Source organism: Sorghum bicolor, chromosome 6 (genome assembly GCF_000003195.3).
Source record: "Sorghum bicolor cultivar BTx623 chromosome 6, Sorghum_bicolor_NCBIv3, whole genome shotgun sequence".
NCBI lineage: Eukaryota > Viridiplantae > Streptophyta > Magnoliopsida > Poales > Poaceae > Sorghum > Sorghum bicolor.
The window spans coordinates 14,069,753-14,093,915 of NC_012875.2; the positions used below are offsets into that span (position 1 = coordinate 14,069,753).

The 24,163-nt window shown below is 38.8% G+C and overlaps 1 protein-coding gene across 1 annotated transcript in view; it reads left to right on the forward strand.

The window, feature by feature from the left end:
- The window catches only part of LOC110436423, a 28,535-nt gene extending 5,717 nt beyond the window's left edge, over window positions 1-22,818 (forward strand). The window contains exons 2-5 of the mRNA XM_021463520.1: window positions 21,421-21,842; window positions 21,943-22,023; window positions 22,101-22,226; window positions 22,319-22,818. Coding sequence (XP_021319195.1) covers window positions 21,421-21,842; window positions 21,943-22,023; window positions 22,101-22,226; window positions 22,319-22,584 — 895 coding nt within the window. The 3' untranslated portion in view covers window positions 22,585-22,818. The remainder of the gene's footprint in view (window positions 1-21,420; window positions 21,843-21,942; window positions 22,024-22,100; window positions 22,227-22,318) is intronic.

The window sequence follows — 24,163 nt, forward strand, 5'->3', positions numbered from 1 at the left end:
TACTCCAACCAACTAATATTGCAAGAGATCATTCATTGAATCATAAGTTTGGTGATATATCAAGAAGTGTGCAAACTATATCTAGATTGACATCATTTTGTGAACATTTCTCATTTGTATCATCCATTGAACCAATGAAAATAGAAGAAGCTTTGAGGGATGTTAATTGGGTAAATGCTATGCATGAAGAGCTAAACAACTTTACTAGAAATCAATTATGGGAGTTAGTAGAGAGGCCTAAGGTTCATAATGTGATTGGAACTAAATGGGTCTATTGAAACAAACAAGATCAAGATGGGATAGCGATAAGGAACAGAGCAAGATTGATACCATAAGGATACACACAAATTGAAGCTCTTAACTTTGGTGAAACATATGCCTCGGTTGCAAGATTGGAAGCAATTAGGATCTTGTTAGCCTATGGTTGTGCCCACAACATCAAGTTATATCAAATGGATGTAAAGAGTGAATTCTTGAATGGATATACAAATGAGTTAGTTTATGTTGAGCAACCTCTATGTTTTGAAGATGACAAGAAGCCCAACCATGTTTACAAGTTGAAGAAAGCTTTGTATTGTTTGAAACAAGCACCTAGAGCACATTATGAGAGGTTAAGGGATTTCTTACTCTCCAAAGGGTTCATTACAGGTAAGGTTGACACCACTCTCTTCACTAAAAAGATAGGTTTGTGTTGCAAATCTATGTTGATGATATTATATTTGGCTCAACCAATCAAGATTTTTGTAAATATCTTGGAAATATGATGGCAAATGAGTTTGAGATGTCCATGATTGGCAAGCTAAGTTACTTCCTTGGTCTTCAAATTAAGCAAATGAAGAATGGTATATTTGTGATTCAAGGCAAGTACATCAAAGACATGCTTAAGAAATTTGGAATCAATGATACTAAAGCTATTAGTACACCTATGGGGACAAATGGAAAACTTGGATAGTGATGCTAGTGGTAACATGGTGGATCAAAAATTGTATCGGTCTATGATTGGAAGCCTACTCTATGTGACCGCACCAAGGCCGGATGTGATGTTTAGTATATGCATGTGTGCTAGATTTCAAGCCTCACCAAGAGAAAGTTATTTGAATGCAACGAAAAGAATATTGAGGTACTTAAAGAATACACAAAATGTTGGATTGTGGTATCCCAAAGGAGCAAATTTTTAGTTGATTGATTATTTTGACTCTGATTATGCGGGATGTAAAGTTGAGAGAAAGAGCAAACAAGCACATGTCAAATATTGGGAAGATCACTTGTGTCATGGTCATCAAAGAAGCAAAATAGTGTAGCACTTTCAACTGCTGAAGCGGAGTACATTTCGGCCGGTAGTAGTTGTGCTCAATTACTTTGGATGAAGGCCACTTTGAATGATTTTGGAATCAAGTTCAAACAAGTGCCATTGCTATGTGACAATGAGAGGGCCATGAAGCTCACTAACAACCTGTTTCAACATTCAAGAACAAAGCATTGTTATCATTTCATAAGAGATCACCAACAAAAAGGGGACATTTGTATTGAGAGTGTGGCACCAAAGATCAACTCGCCAATATATTCACCAAGCCACTTGATGAGAAGAGGTATTGCAACCTAATGAATGAATTGAACATATTGGATTTCTCAAATATGTGTTGATGTAGCCCCACTTATATGAGATGCCTCTCCTTCAAGTAAAGTAAGCTAAAATTGATTAACATGTCATCCATCCTTTGCTAAGGACTTATTTAGTACATCTAGTCATTCCTCACATGTCCAAGGCTTATTCATGAAAACAAAATGAATCTGATGCTTGTATGTACCACTATTACTTCTATGTTTGAAATGATCTAGTGGTAGCATATGACATGTTTGTGGGCTTACAATCCTAGTGTTTGACCTAGAAAATCAGATATAGTGTTTAACTCAACATTGTCAAAATAACCCTTAAAATTAGGTGTGAAAAAGCTCGCTATTGGATCAAACCAAGTTAAATATCTTAGGCAAGTAATCTAGATTGAACCAAGTTTGGGAAAATGATCCTCCCATAATATGGTTTCACACAACCTATCTAAAATTTGAGCTCACCTTTTATGGTCATCGATGACAAAGGGGGAGAAGTAATTCAAAAAGATAGTTTTTTCTAAAGAAGGGGATCAAATTATTTTGAAGCACACAAGTAGGGGGAGCAAGCTTGTAAACTTGTATGTTGCATTTGAATGTGCATTACATATGCTTGCTTGCATGGCACAATTTTTTTTCTCTGATACATGATTATGTGGTGTTTGCTAGTGATAAAATTGATTGATGAAATGAAAAACTAGCATGCATAGGATGATAGTTAGATCTACCTTGCATGTTTATTTTTACAAGTGGTTCTAGAGCCTTGTTTATAATGTTGATCTCATGAGGTATCTAGTGTTCATGTTTGCAAGAGCTATCTAACTAACCATGGTGTTAAGGATGATGTTTAAGTGGCAACTTTGATTGGTATCACGCTTCAAAGGTCCATTCTTTACACCTTAACATCTTTTGGTAGAAATTGAGTCCTATATTTTCTATTTAAGCATATGTGCAAGCTTTCAAATCTAAACTCTTAGCACATATATAGGGGGAGTCAATGCTACCAACTTGGGTTTATGAAACTTGTCCATATCCTTAACACATGGTAAAATGCTTGGGCAAGCAACATGAATCCAAAAAGATTATATTGAATATCTCTATGAAAAGGTTGTCATCAATTACCAAAAAGGGGGAGATTGAAAGCCCTAGTTTGGTTTTTAGATAATTCATGAAACCGAAGTGTACTAACCTTTTGTCATGAGTGACATACAAAGATAGGTCGGTACACACCAAGTGCTAGAGCTAGATGATGGTCATGGAGAGGAGGTGACCAAAAGATGATATTCAAGTGCTCCAACATGGAAAAGAAGAGAAATAAAAACAAAATGGGCTCAAGACACCATAGAGGGAGTAAGTGGATTTAGGATAGGTAACCGTACTATAAAGATGAGAAATCTTTGATTGCAATGGTTATCTAGTGCCACTAAGTATGAGTCTCATTTGCATATGCCTAACACTTAGTGATGTGGTGAGATACGTGAGAAAGCCCTTGAAAAATCGTTATGAAAAGCTAACCTAAGTGCCAATTTATTTTGTTTTTTTTTGGAGGTTAGGTTGTTGAGAAAAGGGTGAAAAAGTAAAAGAAGAAAAAAATAGAAGCAGGTGTTGCTAGTGGCTCCTGTCTAGTCGACAACAAGAGGCAACTTTTTGTGTCCTTGCTTGCAGCAGCTTTGACCAAAATTAGTGCAGGGCCTGTGCGTCATCTATTGAGATGAAGAGCTGCTAGTTGCATGCATTTGCTGGACAAAACACTGTTCCTCTTCCTCAAAACAAAAAGAACAGGGAAGAAAGCTCTTGCTTCCTCCTATATATCTCTCTCACTCCCCAAGATTTGTGCTCTACTCAAGTGAGAGATTGAGCTCTAATGATAGATCTGAGAGCTTCAAGAGCATCTCCTCCCTCTCCTCTCCATCTCCATAGCTTGGTGCTATTTGGTGAGAAGATTTGGGGAAGCCCTAGTATTATGCATTTGTGATTTTATTCTTGTGGAACTAGGTGGTGATTGCAATTGTAGATTTCTTATTACTCTTGGTGATTGCTGTCACCTAGATGGTTGTGGATTTGTTGATTGGTGAGAGGATTTAGTGATTGTGTGTCCACCCCCACTCAAGGTGATATTTATCTGGGGTTCTTGGGCTTATTCCTTAGTGGAGTGCCAAAAGCTACTCTAGTGGATTGCTCGTGTCATTGAGCTATCTCACTTGTCGGTAGTTTCTTGCGGTGCGCATTTTTTGGGCTAGGTTTGTGAAACACCTATTAGCTACGGAACCACCAAGTGTTGGTTGACACAATGGGGACTAGCGTGCCGGCAAGCACGTGAATCACAGGAGACAAATCTTGTCAGTTGTGATTGGTATTCTCCCAGTGAATTTATTAGCAATCATATTGTAATTGGTTCATCCTCTACATGTCGATATAACTATCACTCACCTATTTACTTTATTGCAAACTAGTTGTAACTAGTAGTTCCTAGTTGTAGTTAGTTGTAACTAGATGTAGAGACTAGTGACATTTCAACAGAACCTTCTAAATTATAAGAGATTAAGTCTAAGAGTGATTGTTTTCATAGTCAAACCGTAGGCCTTAAGCCCATATAATCCCGGTAGTCCGTGAAATCTCAAAGGATCTAAAACTTTCCACATACACAACTAAGATCGTAATAAGTTCAACAGTTGCCATTCATACGTTACATAATGTTCGCAAACATTCCAGTTATATCGGAGTTCAAATAAAGTATTACAAACTAAGTCTTAAAAGTAGTAGCAGAAGGGAATAGTTTTTTTCTGAAACACACACACACTTACTGTGCCAGAGTGTAATCAATCCCACAACAGCAATAGATAAGATAGAGTGACCACGCCCTTTGGTCTAAGCATCTCCCATAGCTAGGTAGAGACAATTAATGTTGTACCCATAGTACATCTGCCCATCTGCAAAACAACATGGGAACAAAGCCCTAAGTATGAGAATGTACTTAGCTAGACATAACTGTCATAAACCAGAAATAAATGACTCCAAGGATCATGTAAGGCTTTACAGTGGGGATCGCTTGACACAAACTTTGCATAAAAACTTTAAGTCACTAAGTAAGTAACCCTTCAGGTATTTAGCTCAAGTTAAGTATTATTAACCTGTCATCTAGATTAGCACCTATACTATAGCAATCACTTGATTCACATAATAGTACCAATTTAGTGTAGCTTTTCCATATTCAACAACATACCATAACCATCTATTGTTCCATAAGCATTACTACGATGACGAAGTCAAGTCAAGTGCTCACTATGCAGGAGTGATGGCGATTCGAATCGATTCCTAACTAGCTAGTAGTTTTATTCCCTACACAAACCACACTCACTGATCAAGTGAGTTAGAGGTCACCAGTTGCACTATTTAGGAAAAGTCGTTGGTTCGATAGGCACCACCATACCCGAGTTCCATTCTAGTGACCAAGGTATCCAAGGCATACCAAGGTTGCGTGTCGTGCCATGTCAGTCTCCTCATCCATCTCCAATATAGTGCATGGATCGGATTGTTTCCCGACCCGAATAGTGTCTGACTTCATGGTCGGAATGACTTATCCTTCCAGTTAAGTGTGGGGCATACATTTAACATGACAAGAGGGTCATCAATGATCGGTCCTTAACTGACACAGATAGAGCCACTACAGTCCAACACCCCCATAAGCCTCTACCAGGTCTCAACTTGCTTCTCAACACTTGGTTATTAACCATTCAGCACACATATTGCCAACCCCTTTTGTATCCGCCTATAGCTCGTAGGTGGCACGGAATCACTTGACTTCTACCGTGCTAAGCAAGCTAAGTATTGACTCCGAGCCTATACTACATAGGACAAGGTATACAGAAAAGCTAGTATTCCAAGGGATATTTAATGCATCAATGGTATCAAGCAACTCCTATAACTTATTGCAACAATATAACCACCATAGTATATGCATAAGTTAGCGGAAAACTTAGAATGCTCTGAGGCTTGCCTTTCTCAAACGAGCTAGAGCGGTGGTCCGGACACTCTTGCAGCTCCTCTTCTCGCTCTTCCACCTCGGTGGCCTCCTACACCTCGGCTACTTCCTGCACCTCGGGTTCGGTCACTATGTCGTTCTCCTACGAGCCTATATGATGCATATGCTTAAGTAAGTGGATGATGAAGTATGCTTAAGTAAGTGGATCGTAAAGAATACGCATGGTACATGATTATGCAAATGATCACAAAAAGGGTCATGATTGGTTATATACTGAGTCTGTGCATATCTACTCTCCGGTAGAGGGGAGGCATGATGCAAGGAGCAAGCATCAAATTTTTTCTACTAGGTAGTCAACATCATCCAAGAACATGTAACCCAAGTATAATTTATCTATTTTATTCTTTTCTACACTTATCAAAACAACCCAGCACTCTGGAATGCTTCAAAGATACACCAAACCATTTAAATTACTTTTAAGTTGACATAAAACAATACTTTATTTATTTAATTATGACTAGGCCTATAACAGGAACATATACTCCTAGTATTAAATAAATTTCATAAAAATTACAGTAGCTTACAGATCACAAACCTATTCTAGCATAAAAATTTCACTACAATTTGGGCAAGTAACATGGCCTATACAAAAATCACAACTATGTTGGGCATAAATAATGGAAAAATACCTATGCATGCAAAAGTGTCAAACAACATATTTTATATTTTCTTAAGTATTTTATGACATAGGAAAGCCCTACAAAAATTCTCAATTTAATCCCATGTATAGATTATTTATTAAAAATCTTAAACCATGATCATGCAAGCATTTAATTCACTAATAATTATTTTTGTACAGCAAATATCAAGTTCTACATTTTTCACAGAGGCTAAATAGTATTACAAACCTACCAAAACAAGAATCACATTTTTCTGAGCTATATTTTATTTTCTACACATTTCTAAGTAATCTACATTTCCAGGATTTAAATAAATCTTTACAGAAAAGTTTCACAAACATGACATGCAAGTATACCAAACTATAGATCTATAAAAATAGAGCATAGCAAAATTTGTTTCATCCTTTTTGGAGATATAGAAATCAAGTCATGAATTTACAAGCATTTAAACATTTCTGAAATTCCTTTTCTTAAATCCTTTTAAACACCCGGTGCTGAAAATGCTAGAAACACCCAGATCTACACCTAGTAGAGTCCCCCTGCGACTGACAGTGTGCCCCTAATGATATGACCACGCCAGTAAGCAAGATGTCACAAGCTCCAAGTCAAGCTACAACCACTCAAGTTTTACCTACACTGACACCAGCCCAAGTCATCGATGGTCCGGTTACACGTAGTCGTGCAAAGAAGCTACAACAAGAGGTCCACGCGCTACTTTGTGAGATTCACTTTAACATTAATGAGAATTATATACTACCTAAGTGTTCTACCTTGATTGTACTTTGGTATATAGAAGAAGAGAAGGATGAATCGGACCTGAAGAACGGACCAGTGCAAGTTCTATAAGAAGTCAAAAACGGACCAGTAAAAGTCAAAAACGGACCAGTGCAAAGAAATCTTCATAACTTTTTCCTCAAAAAAGCTATGAAGGTCCATGAGCACTTGTTGGAAAGCTTGACGAGTCTACTTTCCAATGCATCTAGTGGCGACCAGTTTGGATACTCCATATTGCCTGCAGACCAGAATTAGTACAGACTGCTCAGAAGGTCAACAGTCTGTCGTGACAGAAAGTTGGTACAACTTGCCGTGCAAAACTGTATCAATCTACAACGTTTCGTGGTGCATGGCATACATTTTTGGAAAGCTCTTGGAGTATAGTTCCACACCCAAGAAACGGTTCGTCATTTGGACTTCCAATAAAAAGTTATGGTCAGTTTATTAGAAACTGCTCTGGAGGCCAACAGTCACGCGAAGCCAGTTCGGGAATCCATTCCGAGGGGTCCTTTCATATTGCCTTCCCTCAGAAACTCTATTTCGTTTTCATACCTATTTAGGAGGGTTGTTGGTAGTATAAATATCCCCTACCTCTAAGCTATCAGGAACCTTTGATCATTTGATAAACTACATGATATTGCAGCCGCGCTGCTGAGTGCCTTACTCAACCTTTGTTCTTCCTTGTTCTTCATGGACTTGTGAAGTGAATCCTCTGGGTTCCCCTACTTCGTGCTCTACGGCTTCCGTTCGGCTGCGCCGTATTGTGTGGATTAGTTCCGGATTGTGGTTCTGCGGTCGTTCGGAGATCGAGTCGAAGTCTTCGCGGTTTCAGTGCCTCTCTCCCCGTCGCTTGGTCGCATCCAACCTTTGTCAGGTATAAAGCTAGTTACCTGCTGTTCGTAGCAAGTTATCCTTGTTCTTTTGATCTACTGTCGTGAACATCGGGCCACCCTAGCACCGAATCATATCGGTAACCTATCAACTGGTATCAAAGCTTTCGTTGTCACGGTAGATCTCACAATCATCCAGATATTTACCTTTAGTTTATCTATTGTTTGTTACTATTTTGTTCATCACCTATAGTCCACTGAAAAAGTCACAAAAAAAAACCTAAAGCCCTTTGACGGTACTGTTATCTTGTGTTTTGTGTTCATCAAGTTGCTAGTCATCCCCTTTACATATATTGTGTTGTGTTTCATTTGTTATCCGCACCCCTGTTAATATAAAAAAAAGAGTTCAAAAAAAAAGTCAGTGAAAAAAAACAGAGAAAAGAAAAGAGAAAGAACAGAAAAAGTAGAAGAAGAGGAAAGGGGTTGTATTGCGGTTTGCTCATTGAAAAAAAAATCAGTTTAGGAATTCAGATTCTTGGTGATTTATATACCAGCAACATTATATCTTGTGAGCACATCAAATCACTTGATTTTCAGTACCGTAGCCTCCCTTGTTTAGCCACCTATAGCTCCACCAAAAAAAACTGAAACTAGGACATTCGACTCGTAATCCTTGCGACCTCGGAATCACTTCTGTTGAGCTGCTACACTAGCACAATTCACTATCCTTGAGAACAGGAAAGAGCATTGGTAAGTAAGAGGTGAGATTGTGTGATTCCACAGATTTACCCATTCCGCTATATCTTGCATAAGTGCTAACATGCTAGGATCCAATTCGAGCGTTCGTGGTGGTCGATATGGAGAAAAAGAAACACCAGTTTTGCAGGCTGAGTTACGCCAACTACAAAACTCATTAGTGGAGGCCATGGAGAAGATGTTTGATGAACGTCTTCCTGTGGTGTGCGGTCGGGCTAAACAACATAGCTCAGCCAACTCTCGCCGTGGTCTCTTTGGCCACGGTGAACAACATGGAGGAGGTGCTCATGGGCATAGCATTCGCCCCCATGTGCTCATTGATGATGAAGATTACTGCATGTCCCCCAAACGAAAAATTCAGCAAGAGTGCCACCAACCAAAATTGAGTGAGAGAAATCAAAAGGAAAAGATGAGACATTCCACCATACGTGAGAAAGAGTGGCGCCAACCAAAATTCAGTGAGAGAGTTCAAAATAAGAAGATGAGAGATTCCATAATATTTGAGGAGAGCCACCAAACTCTATGTGAGAGTGATCCCCAAAAATTGAGAGAAAAAAGAGATGAATCATGTGAGGAATTATTTACTTCTAACATCATAATACCTTCTATTCTTGTTCCTTTTGCGATGCAGGTTCATGAAGAAAATGATGTTGTGAATTATGATCAGCCCCCAATCTTTGATGAGGAAGAACAAGTGATTGTCAATGACAACGATACACATGCATATGTGGCTTCACAAGACGTTGAAGTAATTGTGCATCAAAACCTATGTGAGAATGAGAGCCACATTGCCAAAATGAGAGAGAGTGAAGACAAAGGAGAGTTTAGTGATTCCACCCACTATAAGGTTGAGAGTGTCAACAATGAGAGTGCGAGGGATACACCACAGAAAAATAGATATTTAGAATGCAGGCCAAGTGAGGATATCTTTGAAACTAACACTCTCATCTCTACTTCTAGTTTTGTCTTTCCAAATGTGCAGGTTGGTGATGAGAATAGGGAAGAGATGGATGCTCAAGACAACACCATACTTGTTGAGAGAAATCAGAAGGTAGCCATTCAACTAAACCCATTGTGTGTTGCCCAAAACCTGAACCATGACAGGGATAACGGTAAGATTTCAGAGGTGCAATCGTTGGTGCTTGCACCACCAAAAAGTCTAAAAGTTATTGAAAATAAATCAGATTTGAGTTTGCAAAATAAAATGGCATATAATTATGATAATACACATGGTTTAAATGGGATTAACCATACACGAAATATTTGCACTGATTTGATTATTTCAGATGTTCACCCGTGTGCTGAAATTTTGCAAGTTGATAACCAAACTTCAATCATACATGATCTTTTCTATGGTTTGATTTGGTTCATGTACATGATGATTTGCATTCACATGTGTGATACGATGCATTATGTTTCAATACTCATACATCTTAGAGATGGCTGCACATTTCTCAACCCTTTAGTTAATTCATCAAAACCATCTAAGATTAACAATGAAGGTAAATATTCAGAGATTCAAACCTTGGTACATGCAGAATCATTGGATTTAAAATACATGAAAAATAAATCAAATCTGATTGTTCAACGCATACTGAGTACTTATGATATCACTGTTTCAGCAATAAAACATAACCAAAACATTTGTGCTGATTTGACTGGAACTCATGTTGATACAAGTGCTGAATTTCCTTTTGATGAGTGTCTTTGTGCTTTGAATGATCCTTGCAACACTTCATATAACAACAAACAATACCTCATCCAGTCGATTACTTGTGCTGATTTGTTTACAAGGATATCTCCTCTTGAATGTTTGTGTTATACTATGCTTAACATGCCTATCAATATTGAACAAATGCTTGAGAAAATTTCTAACATAACATCTTTGAGTTCAATGAATACTACTCATAGCTTCCAGTTTACATTTGTCTTGATTGGAGAACGTGTTGTAGATACCTTCCAGGTTCATGCAATTTGTGTAACATATAACAAGCTTGCTGATTTGGACTCAAAAATGTTGAGAGATAAACAAAGTGAGAAATCTTTTATGATGCAACAAATGCTTGGTGCTTATGGTTTCGATCAATGCATGTTGTCAGCATGTTCGTACCATCCACTTAAAGATAGAAATCTTGTGCAAAGCAAATCCTATACACCGAAAAGTTGTTCATCCACACCTTGGAGCATTGAGTTTAAAAATTATACTTCTAAACCCTTCAATAAATTTTGCTGCCACAATAATTTTTGGAATAACATTAGTTCTCAACATCCATTTGATGAAAAGTTTGATCTTCTAAAGATAAAACATGACAACATGAATCAAGTGATTGGATTGGAAGAAATTTTTGTGCTACCATCCTCTAAACTGTTTGCAGGTTCACCAAAGTTGAGAGAATGTTTCTTACATGGAAAAGGAAATAATGCAAAAATAATTCAAAATGAAACAAATGAACAGAACAAAAGGAATGATTATTGGAAGTATCAAGTACGTCCACCCTCTATTTTGTCTAAGCTGTTTTTAGGTAAACAAAAGTCGTGGACGACTTTTCTTGAAGAGAGGGAGGATGATGAGACCATACCGGGGCAATCAACATTCAAGCATCCACTCAAGGTGAAAGCTAAACATAATTCCAAATCATTTAGGTTTCTAGATTCAAGGCTACTACTTGGTTTATATGATTATAGATTCAAACACCTTGCTATCATGGAACAAGAAGATTGCGATGTTATCACAACATTACAAACCGATGTCCTAGCACAACTCTTTGGATCAGAAGAGTTAGAGTCGAGGACGACTCTTTTTCAAGAAGGGGAGGATGATATGACCACGCCAGTAAGCAAGATGTCACAAGCTCCAAGTCAAGCTACAACCACTCAAGTTTTACCTACACCGACACCAGCCCAAGTCATCGATGGTCCGGTTACACATAGTCGTGCAAAGAAGCTACAACAAGAGGTCCACGCGCTACTTTGCGAGATTCACTTTAACATTAATAAGAATTATATACTACCTAAGTGTTCTACCTTGATTGTACTCAGGTATATAGAGGAAGAGAAGGATGAATCGGACCCTGAAAAACGGACCAGTGCAAGTTCTATAAGAAGTCAAAAACGGACCAGTGAAAGTCAAAAACAGACCAGTGCAAAGAAATCTTTATAACTTTTTACTCAAAAAAGCTATGAAGGTCCATGAGCACTTGTTGGAAAGCTTGACGAGTCTACTTTCCAATGCATCTAGTGGCAACCAGTTTGGATACGCCATATTGCCTGCAGACCAGAATTAGTTTAGACTGCTCAGAAGGTCAACAGTCTGTCATGACAGAAAGTTGGTACAACTTGCCGTGCAAAACTGTACCAATCTACAACGTTTCGTGGTGCATGGCATACATTTCTGGAAAGTTCTTGGAGTATAGTTCCACACTCAATAAACGGTTCATCATTTGGACTTCCCAATAAAAAGTTATGGTCAGTTTATTGAAAACTGCTCTGGAGGCCAACAGTCATGCGAAGCCAGTTCGGGAATCCATTCCGAGGGGTCCTTTCACATTGCCTTCCCTCAGAAACTCTATTTGGTTTTCATACCTATCTAGAAGGGTCGTTGCTAGTATAAATATCCCCTACCTCTAAGCTATCAGGAACCTTTGATCATTTGATAAACTACATGATATTGCAGCAGCGCTGCTGAGTGCCTTACTCAACCTTTGTTCTTCCTTGTTCTTCATGGACTTGTGAAGTGAATCCTCTGGGTTCCCCTACTTCGTGCTCTACAGCTTCCGTTCGGCTGCGCCGTATTGTGTGGATTAGTTCCGGATTGTGGTTCTGCGATCGTTCGGAGATCGAGTCGAAGTCTTCGCGGTTTCGGTGCCTCTCTCCCCGACGCTTGGTCGCATCCAACCTTTCTCAGGTATAAAGCTAGTTACCCGCCGTTCGCAGCAAGTTATCCTTGTTCTTTTGATCTACTGTTGTGAAGATCGGGCCACCCTAGCACCGAATCATATCGGTAACCTATCACCTAACTCCACCTGTCAGCAAAACAGAGAGATGGGAACTCTTTGGTGAGCAGATCTCGGCCGGCGGTGAGGTCTCCGGCCACGGGGTTGGCACCAACGTCCTCCCCGCAGCAAGGCGCACCCGTTGGTGCCCTTGGCTTGGCCAAAGAGTAGGGATGAAAATGGATTAGATACGGTTGGATATTATTGATATCATATTTGTTTTCATATTTCTCGTCAGATTTGGATTTGAATACGGATAATGTCAAACATGTCGAATAAGATATGATTGGATGCCGACATCATAAATATACAATTTAAGTATTCGGATATAGGTACGGTATCAGATGTTGAATATTCGAACTTGGATACGAATAGATTTGAACACCTCTAAATGAATTCGGTCTTGAATACGATCGGAAAATATCCGTATCATTTTCATCCCTACCAGGGAGCGACTGAGGCTCCCTCGCCGGTGTGCATGGCGGCATGGTGGTGTTGTTCGCCATTACTAGTCCGCTCCGACGCGGCAGTGAGCCAACTAAGGGCTGCTCGAGCTCCCCCACGCTTTCCCGGTGCTGATGCATGCAAAACTAGAAGAAAATAGGAGGCTTGCGAAGTGGGTTGCTCCGACGAGGTTTGAGAAAGTTGAGTGAGCCATTAAGGCCACACCATGGCTTACCAGAGCGGTAGAGCGTGCATAGAGGCTCTGCAAGGTAGAGGGGAGGCTTAGGGTGTCATGGTCGGCGACGAGCTCCGAAGAGTCACCGGCGATGGCGCTACGGTGGCGCGGCTGCTGCTGCTATTGAGCAGCGCGAGTGAGGAAGGAGAAGGGAGGGAATAGGATGCTGTTTGGGGACGCGGGGTGGTGTCCCGACTAGGTTAAGCCAGTCGGAAGTGGATGGCCACGCCCACTGTCGCCGGTATATGGCCACCACATGGCCATCGCTGGCTGGAGTGAGGTGGGCGTCCGCACGCGAGGAAGCGGACGACGCGGGCAGGCCGGGTGAAGGGTCGAGATGGTAGACTAGAGGAGGGTGAATAGATCTTTCTAAAACTTATCGCGTCGACTAACCGAAATAAGTGCGGAATTTAAACTATCAGTATAGCCAAGCCTACACCCCTCTATTTAAGTTCTCTAGCACCTTGTAAAATATCCTAAACAAGCAAGCAAGGTGCTACCTTATCAAGAGCTCACCTGCCCAATTCTAGGACCAAGGTCACACAAACCTATGCAACTAGTTCTTTGCAAACTAGGGGGAGCTCCTACACAACTAGTAAGCAAAAGCACAAAGCTCCTAAGCTCACTAGGAAGCTCAATAACAAGGCAACTAATACCAAATTAGAGAGTGCAACTTACTTAGCTGTACAAACTAAGCAATGTGACTAACAAAGTTACACAAACCAAATTAGCCACGCAAGGGAACTACATCTAGCTACACAAGCGATAAGGTAACTAGCAAGCTACACAAGCTAGCTAATTACAAGAGCAACTATAGAAGCACAACTATATAAATGTAATTACAAGCTTGTGTTAGGGACCTAAAAACCAATGGGAAGAACAATATTAACACGATGATTATCTCTTGAGGTTCACTTGGTTGGCACCAAGCTGCGTCCCCATTGAGACAGGCTCTATTGACGGTCCTTAATGCCTATTTTATACCATCAACTATTGCTCAATATAACATGATATCAACCATAAACCATATTTGTAGGGTTTGATTCTAACGTGTTCCATGAGTTTTGGTGTTCTCACTTGTTTTGTAGGAATATGCAATTTTCCATCAAATAAAAGTATGTCAAATGATGATTTGGACTACACCACTACGACAGGATGGTCGAGACAATCGAAACGGACATATCATTTGCTATATTTGGAGTCTATAGTGAAAAGATATTTATTTCACAAATAAAGGAGAATTACCACTAATGGGCCCCACACCCAAGCAAGGCCCATGACATGAGAAGAGACTCATATGGCATGATAGAGGCCCAAGAGACGTTCCCTAGGCTGCTCCCTTGAGTGGGCTCACATGAGGGATGATTGGAAGACCCATGTTGATGTATAATAGCCCAACAGAGCAAACGGTGGAAGAATTAGTCCCACATCGCCTGTCCAGAAAAGGTGGGAGGGTTTTCTAGGCTATAAATAAAGATTGAGACCCCCCTCCCTGGAGCACCACATTATGGAGATGTATAGGCGTCCCTCGAATGGATGACCTCTCACCTCTAGAGAATTAAGGCTAAACTTTCCAATGTAGTAGATTAGTTCTGGTTGAGAGTTAGGGAGAGCGGCGCTACGCCCAGGTTCCGGAGGAGTCTTCTCGAGGAGTCTTCAAAGGAGTCGTCAGAGTTTTGGTATATCTTTGTATCTTTTCTTGTAAGACTTATGCTTTAATATATTATCTTTTATAATTACTTTTATGCATTATATTTGATTGGTTATTATAGTTGTTATACTTTAGCATAGGATCTCCGCTCGCATTGGGTGCTCCAGTTATTAATTGTGACTATAGTAGTAATTTGCAATAGAGACATGGTGTCTAGACTATAGGTTACCTGAGATTGCACACAGTTCTACCGATAGTTGTCGTAGCCCTAGGTGGTGATAGCCCTGACGGCCGACGCATTCCACCATGTTTGGATTGGTGTTGTAGGACCATAGTCGGAGCTTCCTATTCCCCTTCTCATCTTTCCGTGACTAGTGTTCTGATGTCCCAAAGTGTTATTGTGTGATTGCTTTACCTACCATGAATTAGTTATTATAGAACCCTAGTAATATAGAAGTATTTAGGAACCTTAAACTCTCCCATTGTCCTCTCACTTTAGCTATCTACTCTTTTATCATAGAATTCTCCGATGTGTGTCATATATGCATAATTCCTATCATCGATTATTTACCCCTACTTTAGTCAAGTTGGTGTATTAGTTAGTAGATATATAATGGTGAACTATCAATATCTTTATCCATTGTTTACTAGTGGTAAAATATAAATAACAATACCTGAAATACTCCTGGTAAAATGCTACAATGGTTTTCTGTGCGCTTGCGGAATCCTTCATATTTTAACTGTGCATAAGAAATACCAACAAGCATTTTTGGCGCCGTAGCCGGGGAAGCAATTAGCATAAAGATTCTGATAATGATCTTGATGTCTGCTAATTTAGTGTACCACTAGCTTTAGTAGGATTACCCCATTCTTTAGTCGAGTGTGGAATAGACAGGACATCAGATGCCGCTTTGACCTCGTGACAAGATTCCACAAGATTGAAAAACCCAGGGTGCTTGAATATTCAAGATCCATCATTCTGGAACCCTGCCATCTCACAGGTTTGTGTATACACATATATATTATTTATTCTAACCATATGTAGATAGGAGAATAGGTCGTCGTCACAAGAGTACAACCCCCATCACATGTGACGGATATTTATGCTACGCCACTCATCCCAGTCATGCATCAAGGTAAGTGTGATCAAGGTGAGATAGTCTTACTCATGGGCTTTACACCTTATGAGTAGTTATATTTTTATTTTTATTTTCTTGCATACCACTGCATGTTTACTTTGAATCATCCATGCTTCCACTTCATTTAGTTTTCTCATCCACATCATGTTTAGTTCCTTGCATTCATACAATTCATCTGCATCTAAAAATATAACAGTATTTCTCATTGTGATCATACTCTATCATCACTATTGAGTAAATCTCTATAATGATCTCATGGTACCTTTGTTTGCTATAGTATGCATAGGCTTTGAAGTAGTTTCATACATCTCTTAAATGAAGCATGGTGCCTAGTTTAGGAGTGGTGATCTTACATTCAAAAGGATTTTTAAATTAAGCATGGTGCTTAGGTTAAAATGCCTTCTTGAATCAAATTAGACATGGTTTCTAGGTTGATTCACTACTAACTTTTGACCCTTATACTACGCTTTTTTATTGCAACGGCAAGGTTTCATTGCATCAAGGGTTGTTATCGCAACGATTTTCACTTTTAGTTGTGATAGATTGGTTTTTTGCCATGAAGGTTGTTTCATGGCCATAAGTGTGGAGTTCGTTGCAAAAAGTAAGTTTATATGCAACAAATTTTGAACGGTTGCAATAGGTGATTAATGTTGCCATGATTTGATTTGCGTTGTTGGTAAGTTTATTTTCATTGCAATACTAAGATGATATTGCAACTCTTTATTTGATTGTTGCAATAGCCCATCTATATCGCCACGAATATATTCTGTTGTACATAATAGCCGCTTGCGTTGCAAAAAAATTGTACATATAGCAACGAAAAAAAGTTTGTTGCAATCACTAAGATTGCAACGATTATGGTTTCATTGTATGTAGCAGTTTCGTTCGTTGCAAAAAGGTTATAATATCAGCTTCACTATGGCGCATCCAAATAACCATGAGCCGTTCATTTAGTGAGATCCGATGGCTAAGATCATTCGTTACTTCTAAGGTAATATGTGAAATATAGTTCTATTTACTGATTAATTTGGTAAAAATAGATAAATAAGAAAAGTTTTAAATATAAAAAATCTTTTTGATCCAATAGATACATGTGTGATCTCTTTGATATGGTAAGCCTTTTTATTTGCAACTTTGTATTAGATAATTTAATCAGTGTAATTGACATCTAATGTACATAGACCCATTTGATTAGCATATACGTTATCCAATACGTGACAGCTACACACGCTATAGCGTTCTTCGTTTCCAACATCCGTAACTAACATGCAACGTGTTTTAATTTAGAAAATACTCTTAGTGTGTATTTTAGTGTATACACACAACGAACATGCTAATTTTTATATAGGAGTAGTGGAGTACCCTTACATCACGGGTATATATAACTTGACATCTGACCACATGATAGGTCTATGTATATCTTGACATGAGAGTGATTATTAATATACCTAACTTTAAAAACTATTATACACAAATATTTCAATGCATATAATTATAATATGTCAAAAATAATTTAAAATATATAAATTTACCTCTTCTTTATATAAATTGATGAGCTGCACAATAACTTAGGAAATTTCCCTATAATATAGCAACGAAAAAAATAAATGTTTGGGTCTTGCACAATAAAATTAAAAAAAGGTAACAACTTGGGCTTTGAACTCTGGACCTCTCGGTCTTGAGAGCAGACTCGCACCACTAGACTAGGCTTGTATTTGGGTAGAAACTGCGAAAGTATCCTATATAAACGAGCCTTGACGAGTTATATTAGAGAAGGATCTAATCTAATTTTTTTGATCAACGCAGAGGTCATAGCCTGTACCTCTGTTCGCGACTCCTTCTCTCCGGCGGCCTCTCTTCTCCCCCACGCACTATCTCCTTGCAAAGAACGTGGTGGAGGACCCCCTGATCCCCTACAGCTAGCACCACCAGCTAGCGTGGTCACGACCTCCCTAAAGCCTTTGTCGTCACTGCGCCCCTTTCCTACGGTCGTAGTCATCACAGCCTTTGAACTCCCTGCAGCAACTACGACATATTGGTGCCCTAGTTCCTTCCTGATCATCGACGAGATAAGAGGACAAAGCACGGCCAGTCCTTCCTCGGCGTGCAAGAGGGGACAAAGCGTTGAACCAGTTTCACCTCGCCCCCTTCATCATACACAAGAGTGACGATCAGCGGCCAGCCAGCGATCATCGACGTGAAAAAGAGAATCACGTATGCTTGCATTATTGTTCAATTTTTTTCTCTACATATTATTGTTAAGTTTGGTACTTGATTGGATCAAATTACTCACTATTGTTGATAATACAGACAAATTATTGCAAGATTGTTATTCAGATGCAATTGGCTCATCTATAAATTTTTTTATTTGTCTGGTTCAGTGCAAAAACATTTCATATTAGCCATTGGTACTCTATTTATGCTAAGGTCTAGTTGTTTTGTTTTTGGCTTGGTCTAGCAGTGTTGATTATTTATTATGACTTAATGTGTAATACTCCAATCTGAGTTTCAGTTCATCACATTTACTTTAACGAGATAATAATTTGTTCTCATTAACTACTGTTCTGAGCATGGATGGAAAAAACACAAAACACGCTGGGCACCTGTTGTCACATTGGTCAGTGTTGAGCTTCTTAATATTGCTCTACATATACTAGTATATAAAGTTTGATAAAAATTCCATTTGGATGCATTAAAGTTTATTAAATTATAGTTAAAGGACCCTTTTTAAGCTTTGCTCAGAAAATTGATAGATTTTTATTTTCTTTATCTTTGATATATAAAGTTTCTAATAATGTCATGATCCCTTTAATTTGACGTGCTACAGGAAATCCTTGTAATATTTTGAAGCTATAATTAATGGCACATGATGATGATAGGAGTTGGATGTTGTTGCCTCGATCATCAGTTGAGTGGCAAGCAGGTCTAGACAAAATTATTAATACTATTTTTGAAGGCACTTATGCATTAGAGACTGCACCATGTCCATGTTCAAGGTGTTGTGGAGTCGTGTACAAAAGAAAAACTAAGGTTCAAATGGACTTGCTAAATAAAGGGTTTGATCGGAACTTTGCTAAAGAGAAAAGCAACACTGGTATATTTTTGAGTGATGATAGGGATCTGAATGTAGGCCCACTAGATGATGCATCCTCTGCCAACAATATGTTGTCTGCATTAATTAGGGGGGCGACCAGTGGTAATACCAATGAAGAGCCTTGTGAGAGTGCAAAGAAATTCTTTGACTTGTTGAAAGATGCACAACAAGAGTTGTGGCCAGGCTCACAGCTTACCAAGGTATCATTCTTGGTCAAGCTCTTTCAGCTTAAGTGCATGGGTGGATGGAGTAAGGAGAACACAGAGCAAACACTTAGCCTATGGAGAGATACGCTCTCCCCAGGACATTGTCTCATCCATTGGTGGCATGTCATTGCTTATGTCTCAGTACCTAGTATGTACATATTGTGGTTTATACTTGTGACTTATAATACGACAATGGAGCTGCCATAGGGCGGGTAGGGTGGCTATCCTAGCTATCGGTGGAGTAGCCTTAGCCTCCGATTTGAGTCATGCCGCAACTCCGCATCGACATCAAGGCCGCGTGATGCCCGTCGCCACCTGCCGGCAACCACTACATGCCATGGCGCTACACCAACCGTTGGCAGCTGATAGGTGTTTAGTTGTGCCCACCAACCAGAACGATCATGAGCATCTCAAATTATAGTATGTGAATGTCGTGCGTCAAGAATATGATGCCAATTTGTTTCATATTTTTTTGAAAAGTTTGCCCCACCTAAATTTTTTTCCTAGCTCCGTCAATGACTTGTATGACTCATGATCCCGATCAATAATATCTGTTGACCAAATTTGTAGCAATTAATAAATTTTCTATTAACTATGTCCAATTAGTACTTATGTTATATATTATTATTTACTCTAAATGGGCCCGTGATGTAAAAATTAATAAATATGTTACTAGTATTTTAGAAATTAATTAAAAAAGCTAATAATAAATGTTTTTCTTAGCCTCACCAAAATTGTCTGTGAAAAATTTCCACCGCGCCAAAGCCAGGTTCCAACACCGCGCGCGGCAAATTTTTTCACACAACACCACCCATGCGTCAGTCTGTAAACCTGCCACATCCAGACACTCCCGTAACCCATCCCCCTCCCCTGATTAGATGGGAAACTCCCGTAACCCCTCCCCCTCCCCTGATTAGATCGCGATCCATCTTCCAGGAGGCCAGGACTACGTGAGGGCCATGGCACCGCTGTCTACTCCACCTCAGTCCAGGACGCCCCTGACATCTTCTCCGTCGAGGATGCCACCGGCAACGCCTTCAAGCAGGAAAGCGCTTCGTTCGCAGGGAAGCAACGCCGACACAGACTCCACCGCCTTGGGTACCCATCGCCATCAATAAAAGGTTCATTTGCAGTCACCTTTGGAGAGATGGCATCTTTGAGAGGTGATTTGTGAGAGTAGTATCTTTGAGTAAACTTGTGGACTTTATTTGTTTTGACAAATAGGATGATGGATGAGCATTTTTAAGCATTGCATTGGAGTCAATTAGGATGATGGATGTGCCCTTTTAAACATTGAACTAGAGCTGTTTACGTAGCTGTTTATGATAAGATGTTTTGATTTTTCTAGATATACATTGTCTTTATTTTGTATCTAGACATAACATATATTTAAATGCATAAAAAATATTATATTAAAATAATCAAAACACCTTAAAATTTAGAATAGAGACAATATGAAATGTGCTTTCACGTTTGGACCTAGTTTCTGCAGTGTTTTAGCTAGGCAACCACATAAAAACTTTAGGCACCATAGGTACAGTCTTGCAGACCCAAAACCCCCATTCATGTTGAGTCAAATTCATTGAAGATCTAGCTATCCAATCATCCAATGTGTTAGAACACAGGTTTAACATTTTCTTCATAAAAACAAATTTTTGATTTACTAGTTGTTTCAAAAAGGCAATTACTTGCTCACTATTTTTTTTTTGCTTGTCTGAAATTACTGTCTGTTTCGATTTAGGAATACAAAGTCTAAGATCATTTTCTTTGCTTAAATATCAATGTTTAACTACACAAAAATGTATGGATGTAGTTAACCTTTTTCTGCATCACGCATTGAATTTCTCATGTTGCACGTGTTTGTTCTATAATGGAATTACAAAAACCACCTAAAATAGAATTCTGAATTCAATCCATGTAAAAAAAGAATCCTGAATTCAATGATATTTAGTTTAATTACTTATATATATGTAATACTTTACCTTTTTTTCTTCTTGTTTATTTATCAAGCATTGTCCTATTTATGCAGTGGCACGGGTGAAATGTGGACCCTTTATGTTCATTGCAAGAATGGACTTCCAGATGAGGATTATGTAATGTTCAAATTGGAAAAGCCTCATATAAAATTGTCAACCTTGACATCTCTTAAAGACCAGCTTGGGTATAATGCCCGGGACTTCCTGTACTACAAGAAGCGTTGTGGAAGTGATGTTGCAAGTCTTCAGCCCCTCGATTTTGTCAGACATGCAGAAATTATGCTACAAGACAATGAGAGTGAGAAGGAAATTAGATTAGTACTCTCAAAGGAACAAGAGATAGCACAACAAGTCAGCATAACACCTCTCAAACGACCAAGGCAGCAGCTGGGAGAAGATGAGCATCCGTTTATGGATGATCCTTTTGATGCATACAAGGACTGGCGAAAGAAGCTACAACCGGAACAATCTGAAAGTATATCATCTATGTTTTTGCATATGTTTTCATATTGAGCAGAATCTTAGCACCTTTATGCAGACTACACCTCATCTTACATTTTTTTGGTGACTAACAGATTTGAAGGATGACACTAGGGAACAAACAGTCAACACGTATAAGGAATTTTTAAGGATAAACGGGGACATTCCAGAAATTAGTAATTTATTTTCCTTCTTGAACCAATGTTGTTTAGTACTATTTTTTAAAAAACTAAAACTTTAACCTTGTGTGCAGTGGCATTTGTTGAGCAACGTGACACTGATGCAATCATAGACGAAGATGACGAAAGCAACAGAAGCAACGCAACACCACCCTCAAATAGGCCAAGCCATGCAAGGAAGACAAGAGACGAGGGCAATGGTTTGTGTTAATGCATGTACTTTTAATATTGGCTTCACATATCTTAATTGAGAACTACTTTAGCTCAACGTTGTTATTGTCTATTTTGCAAGGACATGGCTCCAATGAACGCAAGAAAAGAGGTCGTGGCGCTGTTAAAGGATTAACAGTAGGAAACAAGAGAGTTAAGGAACGCATTCATACACTCCCAATCGAATTTTCAGAAAGCTGTGGAGGACCCATTGGACCAAATGCCCGTGCATTTGTCGATGAGGTTGTTATATTTACAAGGAAATGGGCCCCACTAATCGGAGTAAATAGTTGGAAGGATATAAAGGAAGAAGTCAAACTAGAAATTGCAGAAGAGATACTGGTATGATGTGTACTATTTTTTATTAAGGAACATTGTCGTTACTGTCACACCCGGTTTTAAAGAACAATACCAGGCTAGTCATATGTGTGCCCAGGAAGTCCACACATATAACAACAGAAGCAATAATATCAAAAACAGTGTTATATGCGGAAACATACTTATAATTAACACTTACATAAGAGAATCGTAACACAATAACTAATCTTCAGGCTCAATCTTCACAGGGACGGCTGACTGGGGGTAACATATGACTAGCCTGGTATTGTTCTTTAAAACCGGGTGTGACAGAGTGGTATCAAAGCCGTGTTGACTGTAGGACGTATGCCTAGATAGCACTGGTCGATTTCTAAACAATACTTTACTATAAAACTATTTTCTTATCCCTTGACTCTTTGATTTTGATTATTTCTCAATCCTTGTTTCATTGTATCCCCTCCTTGGTAGCTTCCTTTGAGCTAATACTTCTTATCTCCTTGATTCTTTTTATGTGTTTGATTTACTAAAGTTTCTGATCTGATCTTACTCAAATTCACGATGGCATTTCATCATCTCTAATCTGCCCTTTAGGATGACCACCATTGTTGAAGAAACACGTATAGAATCGATGATGTGTTGTGTGCTTGTCTTGTTTGGTGTGTTGCTTGTGTGTCGTCTCTGTTCTTGTGTTTTCAAGGAGGCCCGAAAGGGATCGTCTTGAGAAGTAGCTCAATCTTGTTAAGTGGGGTAGCGTCCGCTACCGTCATTTAAGTATCTTAAGTTTCAAAACATGAAAATCTAATGATCAATTTTATTCTACTTATATATCTCTTTCTTGTATATCAAAGTTTATCTTTTCTATCATCAATCTTCATCTTCTTATACTCTTCTTAGCCTTTGCCCCTCGACCGTTTACCTTATATTATAATGACCTAAAGGTTAACTTCATCTTTGCAGTGGATTTTTCTTGTCATCATCTTTATGTTTCTTGTGACCAACCAGTATTTTCTAATTAACTTTTGTTAGTCTACAGTCATCTTATCATCTCTCATCATAGAGCTCAAAATAACCTTGGAAAACCAATATTCATTCTCCTTATCAATCTTTGCTAATTTATAATCTTTTATCATAAATCTTGAACTAAAGAATTCTGAGCACTAGAAGATGTACATTTATCTTCATATTATCTCTTGTTAATCTTCACTTCTTGTCTTTAAACCTCATAATGTGAAGACCCCGTGATCAACTTTTATCTATCTTTTTAACCTTTGTTGATATTTCTCCTCCACATATGCTGATCTTCAATCTTTTGATCTCATGTCATAAATCTTGAATTAATCTTGAGAGCCAATCTTTGATATCTTTGTCAACTTTTGCTAATCATTAATCCCTAAATCATCTCGTCTAAAGTCTCAAAGCAACCTTGATGATCACCTTTATCATTATCTCTAGTCTCTTCGAATCTGTTAAGTGGGGTAGAATTGTCACACCCTAAAACTTTTAATTTTGGGTTGTGCATTGAAAACACTAAACAAAATAAATGGATTTAATATTTGTATAAAATTTACCAAGTTTAGTTTAAGTATATGTAAATTTAAATGAAAAAGTG